Source organism: Labeo rohita, chromosome 4, assembly GCF_022985175.1.
Source record: "Labeo rohita strain BAU-BD-2019 chromosome 4, IGBB_LRoh.1.0, whole genome shotgun sequence".
In the NCBI taxonomy this organism is placed as follows: Eukaryota; Metazoa; Chordata; class Actinopteri; order Cypriniformes; family Cyprinidae; genus Labeo; species Labeo rohita.
This window is the reverse complement of record NC_066872.1, coordinates 22,004,497-22,012,543: the sequence shown is the minus strand read 5'-3', so window position 1 is coordinate 22,012,543 and position 8,047 is coordinate 22,004,497. Positions and strand designations below refer to the sequence as shown.

The following is an 8,047-nucleotide window of genomic DNA, read 5'->3' as shown; positions in this document are numbered from 1 at the left end:
CACAAGAATAAATTATATTTTAACTCTTTAACTGTCACCGTCCCCTCTGTGGGACGCCTAAGTTTACTTCACCATATTACAAATAAATCCTGACCTTTGTCACAAAAGACTTTCTTCTTTGCCTTATTCCCTATCACGTTTTAGAACTTAAAACCTCAAAATTCATCCTTTAAAAAGGCATTTTAAAATCAGACATTGCATTTCCACGGAAAATGTACATTAAAATCATATTACAAAATGTTTTCATTCATGAATTATAAAAATGTAAGTCTGGATAGTGCATATTTATGTCTGAGTTCAAAAATGGGAGTGACAGTTAAAGGGTTGAAGTATATTAAAATAAAATAAAACCATTATTTTATTTTTTATTGTAATAACATTTTGCAATAGTACTGTTTTTTCTGTATTTTTGATCAAATAAATGCAGCCTTGATGAGCATACAAAACGTCTTTTAAAAAAATCTTACTGATCCCGAACATTTGAGCGGCAGTGTGTATATATACAAATATATATATATTGAACAAGCTCAATTTTATTTTACCCTATATATGCATGAGGTCTGTGTTTGCATTCTGTAGTGATAGCAGCAGTGGTGTGTAGACCTGTTTTCCCTCCTCCTCGCCTCACTCTTTTACTAACTCCTGGTTGCCATGGAGAACTGTGTTGATCTCTCGTACTGAGAGCGATTGCTCTGTCTACTCAGAACTGGATGATATTCACAGAGCTACAGTCTTCACAGTGTACATCTCAGTGATGCTTTGACCAAACAGATTACTGCATCATCATGAATAATAATGTCCATTATTTATGAAAGGGCATCTGATTGTAACCTAATGCAGAAAACCACTGTAACTCGATCAACTGCCACAATCTCTGAAGTATATTTTCTGCAGTATGATTTAAGTATCTCAGCTGGAGAAACAGATGTCAAGAGAAGCTGAACATAAATAGGCCCGGGTGTGATTTATTGCACAATTTGTATGTAAATATGAGCAAAATAAGCAGCTCATGTTGCTAGCACAGCCAAGGTCACAGATTGCAAAATGCAAGTGCAGTTGTTGTCTGTAGTTTATCTAACACTTTTAATCTACCATTGTTGACATCAGATTGATTTAATCATATTAAATAGTATTGTTATAAAAACTGTTCATTTAGATTTTACCAAATTTTTAAAGTAATTTGGCAAAATATTATTGTGCAGTATTAATGTGTAGATCTATTCTGTACAAAAAATATTGCTTCAACTTAAATTAACATTTTTACTCTATATAAAATACAAAAAGCGTTTCAAGGTTGCATGCAAATTAGTACACTATACTCAATTTGAATAATATGTACATGCTAACCTTTTTTAGGGCAATTTGTGAACAAAAAGACACACAAATGATAGAAAAATATGTCATTTAAACAGGAATTTCTCCTTCAGCTGTAGTGTCTCCCATCAGATGTGTGGAAAAGGACATTTGGCAACATGCTGGAGTCTGTCTGCATTGCGCATTACACATCCACTCACTCACCCACTCTCTCTCTCTCTCTCTTTCTCACCCTCCCTCTCTCTGTTTGTGTCTCTGCTGTTCTGCTGCACGGGTTTGAGGAGCACTGCAAGTTTGCTGTGGTCTGACGGCAGTAGGATGTGTATCGGGGATGTATTATATATTCTTGCTGTATGAATGTGAGGCTGTAATGTGAGATCTGTCTTAATAACACACAGGAGATTTTGCACAGATATTTCCTGCACTGCTTCTCAATCTGACTGCCCACGTAAGTACAAAGACAGTCATTTTATAACATCCCCATTACCATCATTTGGTATCACTGTCATTATTTGCGTTACAAATGCATGTTCAAATTGGCAAATTTTTACACTGTCATGTCTTGATATTTGCTGAGAGCTAGCAAAAAATAAAATAAATAAATTAAAAATAAGATAAAACAGAAATAAATAAATAAACATTTAATAAAATGATTATTCATTATAATGCCTAAGAAACATACCCAATTTTTTAACATTTATAATTGTATTACTATATATTACATTAATTTAAATGCATAATAATAATAATAATTTTTATGATACAGCAGAACCTCAACCAGTGCCAGTTTTAACAGATATACTAAGAGCATATATTCACTAGCTGGCTCACAAGAGGATACGTTCTGACTGCTTTCAGGACACCGCTTCCAAAGCTTGTAAATGTATTTTACAAGCAAATCCTATTCAAATTCATTTCATTATTTGATCATTAGAATCCTGTTTGATATTATTGTGTAGTCTTAACCAGAACGTTACATGCATTGTACTAAAATATCTTGCCAGCGGACTGTAGAAATTCACAGAGCAAAGGCACTGCAGAAATTCACATAGCAAAGGAGTTTAAAATCTGATTTCATCTTACTGGCAGTCGTCGATAGTCCTGTTGGGAACTTCGTGTTCCAAAAGACCATATTTTTATTTGGCTTTTTCAATTCCAAAAGCAATATGATTCTACATATATATTAGGATCCTTGGTTCCAGTAGAAAATGTCTTATTGCATCCCTATTGATTTTTGTGTGTGTGTGTGTATGTGTGTGTGTGTAGGTAGGACATATTTCTTTTCTCTCACGGTATCTGAGGTATCTCATTACTCCCCTTAATTTTCTGGCTGACTAGGTGAGGACACAAAGTAGACGCAGTGCTCCACTGGACATGGAGATGGTCGACGTTTGGTGGAACATGAGGCTGGACGCCCTGTTGGGTCGTTGACTATTCAAACTGCAGGGCGTTGGATGCGCACTCAACCCACCTGAACAACCACTGCCATCCAGTACTGCGAGTTTGATCTCCAGGATGACTGTGGTGGTTGCTGGAGATAATATGGATGAGACATCCTCCACTCTGCAGGGGCATCCACAGGACTCACAGTATTCCCCCGAGTGCTGTGAGCGAGTTGTTATCAACATCTCAGGGCTACGCTTTGAGACACAACTCAAGACGCTTGCCCAGTTCCCTGACACCTTACTGGGCAACCCCAAGAAAAGGATGCGCTACTTTGACCCTTTAAGGAATGAGTACTTCTTTGACAGAAACCGTCCAAGCTTTGATGCAATCCTCTACTACTATCAGTCAGGGGGAAGGTTAAGAAGACCCGTCAATGTACCTTTGGATATGTTCTCAGAGGAAATTAAGTTCTACGAGCTTGGAGAAGAAGCTATGGAAAAATTTCGTGAGGATGAGGGCTTTATTCGTGAGGAAGAACGCCCCCTTCCGGAGAATGAGTTTCAGAGACAGATTTGGCTGCTGTTTGAGCATCCCGAGAGCTCAGGCCCTGCCAGAGGGATTGCGATAGTGTCCGTCATGGTTATTCTCATTTCTATAGTGATATTTTGCTTGGAGACTTTACCAGAGTTGAAAGAGGATCCACATGGACGGCTTCAGGTGATAGGCAACAGCACATTCTACTTCAAACCAAATATTCTTACCGACCCGTTTTTTGTTGTGGAGACACTCTGCATCATCTGGTTTTCTTTTGAGTTGATTGTCCGTTTTTTCGCTTGCCCGAGTAAACCTGCCTTCTTCAAAAACATGATGAACACGATCGACATTGTTTCCATCATTCCATATTTCATAACGCTCGGAACAGAGATGGCAGAGGACCCTGAGGGTGGAAAGGAGGCGAAAGGTGGAGGAGAGCAGGCCACATCTCTGGCCATTCTCAGGGTTATCCGCTTGGTCAGGGTGTTTCGGATATTTAAGCTGTCCAGACACTCCAAGGGGCTTCAGATCTTGGGCCAGACTTTGAAAGCCAGCATGCGTGAGCTGGGTCTTCTCATCTTTTTTCTTTTCATCGGCGTCATTTTGTTTTCCAGTGCGGTGTATTTTGCTGAGGCTGAGGAAAAGGATTCCTTTTTCACAAGCATCCCAGACGCCTTCTGGTGGGCAGTGGTTTCGATGACAACTGTGGGGTACGGAGACATGTACCCCGTTACTATTGGGGGCAAGATAGTAGGCTCTCTATGTGCCATTGCCGGAGTGCTAACGATCGCGCTTCCAGTGCCTGTGATTGTGTCCAACTTTAACTATTTCTATCACAGAGAAACCGAAGGCGATGAACAGGCACAGCTCCTCACGGTGAGCAATCCGAACATCGCATCCGATTCTAACTCCAGTCGTCGCAGCTCGTCTGTCGTCAGCAAGTCAGAATACATGGAGATTGACGATGACCTCAATAACAGCATTGATAACTTTCGCGAGGCAAACCTGCGAACTGGAAACTGCACAGTTGTGAATCAGAATTGTGTAAATAAAGGGAAGCGTCTCACAGATGTATAGGTGTGTCATTTTAGGCCATTATAAAATGCCCCGACTGTACATAGTGTGGTCTATTCATTTATCAGAATGCTTTAACACGGCCTCTGATAATGTGTTATTTCATTACGTATGTTTTATCTCAAGTCCACGAGGGTTGCTTTGATTCTGTCCGAAGAATGGTAGTCTAAAATCTGCCTATGGATACCAAATATTAAATAACTAAAAGACAGAATAACTATCATATGTTCTTGGGAAGGTTGCAGTACTTGCATATATAAATGACTTTTCATTTTGCAATGCACCTTATCCCAAAATATTATCAGCTATTCAGTGACTCATTTGCAAAAATAAGATCAGCATGTAGAACTAATGCTTTTTTTTGTACCATATGTTGACCATTTATTTATTTACTTGTTTATTTGCTAATTGTAGGTTATTGTAAACCATTTACAAACTGAATGTTGATTAATTATGCAGATCATGGCATGTTTATGAAATGTTGAGGTCTGTTTGATATGGTACTATGTATCCATCTATAATTAAGACATGACATCAAAACAAACTTTATTACATATAGCCAAGCTGACAGTATAACTCTTCTGGACTACAACCACTGCCCATTAAAAGCACAACTTTCTTAAACATCTTCAAAAAGTATTTAAATCTGTTCCAGGCAGTATTACTTTGTAAAAGTATGACTTTGTTTGTTAAAGTGTTTTAAATGTACATATTCAGTGCTATACTTAATTAATCATAAGATCTATTTATCTATTTTAAATCATTGTAATTATTATATTCAATTATATATTATATGTAATACATTGTAACTGCATATTTAAATGAATAATTTAATAGTGCCTTCAGTCCTCTAACTGGCATAGAGTGTCTCAACATGCAATAGTTACTGTAAAACATTTGCATATCTAATCACACATGACGTGTCGAGGGATATTCCAGAGCTGCTGGGATTGAATTTCAGGAAACGGTCCCTCAACATCCTTGTACATACAATGGACAGTGTGTTTTCTTTTTTTGGACATCTTTATGTATTCTTTTGTAATGGCTGTGTTTTTCTCATTGGTTGCTTTGGATCTACCTCAGTGTGGTCATGCATAGTATGCTTGTCAATGCAAACTTCATATTCTGTCAAATTATCCAGTCAAATTATGTGGGAGAGGGTTTAGAGGGTTTACTGGGGTTGGGGGTAGAAATGAGTATGCAATGGAGGTAAAGCATTTTATTTCAAAATAAGAGTCCAATAGAACTATAATTGCAGACAAAAGTCCAGAAAGTGATGCTAAGCACAAGCACTAATAGCTCTATAAAATACGCACAGATCTGCATCAGGGACTGTAATCGGTAGAAACTGCCATTACTTTTAATATCCGTTACAATGTGAGTTGAGATCTAAAATGAATACCTTTAATTTGAGTGTAAATGTTGTCTATCAAAACCTAATGCACTTTAACAAGACTTCATGTATTAATAGGTTTTGCAAAAAGAATGACTAAAAGAACGAAAGGTAAAATAAAGAATCTGAAGACAATGTGTTGATTTGTTCATGTTAAGGATGTGTGTATATTTGCAGGACAGCATCTTAACCAGCATAGGTGTTTTGCAACCCTTTAATTCGTTCGTTGGGGCATTTATGATATTCACTTAAATAATAAACATCACACCTGTGGTGCTTTGCCAGCAAAATAAATAGCTGAGATTAAAGAAAAGAAAATCTATTTTTACAATGTGTTTATACAGTTATGTATAAAAGAAATACATGCCAGAGTGATGTTTATTTATTAAGACTATAGATGTCTGCAGTTTGAGAAACACTTTTATATGAAACAAATAGAATACAATACAAAACCGTGGACCAAAAATAGTTATAATGGTGATTTTATGTTACAACGATAAAAACAAAGATTTTAATGCTAAAAAAATGTCAATATATTATGTTAAAGTAAATCAAATTCTATATATCTGTGATAAAGACTGGGAAAAAGAAACAAATAGAAACAAAATAACCAGACATCTAATAACCAGGGTTCTGAATCATTGTCACGTCTAGAGATTATCATGTGTATTTTCATCTGGGCTTCTAACGTTGTTAGCATAATTTTTGCTTTTGAATATGAGAGAGTTTGGTATAAATGAGTGAACTGAAATGTATATCTGTATTAAAAGTACTTTTTTTTCTTTTTTTTTTTTTTTTTTTTTTTTTTTTTTTAAACAGGACCTGGTTTTCATGTTGGGCTTGTCATATGAGTGTTATGCCATAACTTAAACTAAAGCACTTTGATATTATGCATGCAGGCAGCTCTGGGCTTACGTTGCTCTGACATGAATCATGCAAATGCTGGGAAAAGCTTTTTTTTTTTTCCTTTTTTTAAAATTAAATAATCAAATCATTTAATTGTGATCAAAATGATCTAATACCCTTATTTCAGTTGTTTTTGGTGTTTGGCATACTTTTAACATGTGTTAACTATTTATGGGCTGATAAGGTGTATTCTGTTACATGACACTATGACCATTTTAAGTTTTTTTTTTTTTTTCTTACAGTTTTTAAAGAATGTTTTTCTAAATTCATTTAACTCAGTCTTTAGGATAAATGAAAAGCTTCAAGGATTCACATTGATAAATAAATCTAATTAAAATACTCATCTTGCCTCATCATTGTTTTTTCTGTTCCATTTCAATTTAACAGCTCACCTTATGAAAGCACATGAAACTGGAAATCAGGTCAAAACATTTTAAAGGTCACATTTATTGAAAAAATAAACAAATAATTAATTATTTAAAACAGCTATTAAGGTTTAGTTGCATCACAGCCATTTCATTTTTTATATTTAATTCCAGTATTGAGTTTTGTATTTAATATTTGCCACAAACCAAAAAAAAAAAAAAAAAAGAAAAAGAAAAACAAGGCTGGAAAAGAAACTTTATGTGAAGTCCCCATGTTGTTTTAGGGAGTTTTGGAGTTGCATCCAAAATGGCAAATTAAAATCTACTGTCTTCTTAGTGTATTTGATAATATGACTGTTTATGCCTTATTGTCCCCACAGTGTATGTCTTAGATCCCCATACAGATTGCTTAAGAATGTTTTAACAATTGTAACATAACCATTAGCTTTTAAAGTTTACTGGCAATGGCATACTGTGCTTTGCGGAAATCTACGATGAGTTGTACAAATGATGTTTGGTACAGTACAAAAATGCGAAAAAATGTCTACTAATGCTTTTGACATTAAAGGGTTACTGCACCCCAAAATGAAAATTTTGTCATTAATCACCCCCACGCCGTTCGAAACCCGTAAAGGCTTCGCTTGTCTTCGAAACACAATTTAAGGTATTTTGGATGAAAACCAGGAGGTTTGTGACTGTCCCATTGACTGCCAGGTAAATACCACTGTCAAGACCCAGAAAAGTATGAAAAACATCAAATAGTCTATCTGCTTGCATCCAGTGGGTACTCTTCAAAATGGCACCAAGCTGACGCGGAGGAGATGAATTGTTGAATAAAGACGTTTTTTGTTTTCTTTGCGTACAAAAAGTATTCTCGTAGCTTTGTAAAATTATGGTTGAACCACTGGTGGCAGCTGGACTATTTTGACGATGTCTTTCATACTTTTCAGGGTCTTGACAGTGGTACTTACCTGCCAGTAAATGGAACAGTCACAAATCTCCCGGTTTTCATCCAAAATATCTTAAATTGTGTTCCCGAAAACAAACTAAGCTTTTACGGGTTTAGAACGACATG

General features: G+C 36.1%; 1 protein-coding gene across 1 annotated transcript; it reads left to right on the top strand.

Annotated features, from left to right (window-relative positions):
• Positions 1–1,573: 1,573 nt before the first annotated feature.
• Positions 1,574–6,950, top strand: kcna1b (potassium voltage-gated channel, shaker-related subfamily, member 1b). The gene is made up of 2 exons (XM_051107673.1): positions 1,574–1,762; positions 2,653–6,950. The coding sequence occupies exon 2, from the start codon at positions 2,830–2,832 to the stop codon at positions 4,309–4,311; it is 1,482 nt and encodes a 493-aa protein (XP_050963630.1). The 5' UTR covers positions 1,574–1,762; positions 2,653–2,829; the 3' UTR covers positions 4,312–6,950.
• The last annotated feature ends 1,097 nt before the right edge of the window (positions 6,951–8,047 follow it).

What these genes read in the sequence shown, in the direction of transcription:
- kcna1b (XM_051107673.1), top strand. Translation starts at nt 2,830, where the DNA reads ATGACTGTGGTGGTTGCTGGAGATAATATGGATGAGACATCCTCCACT.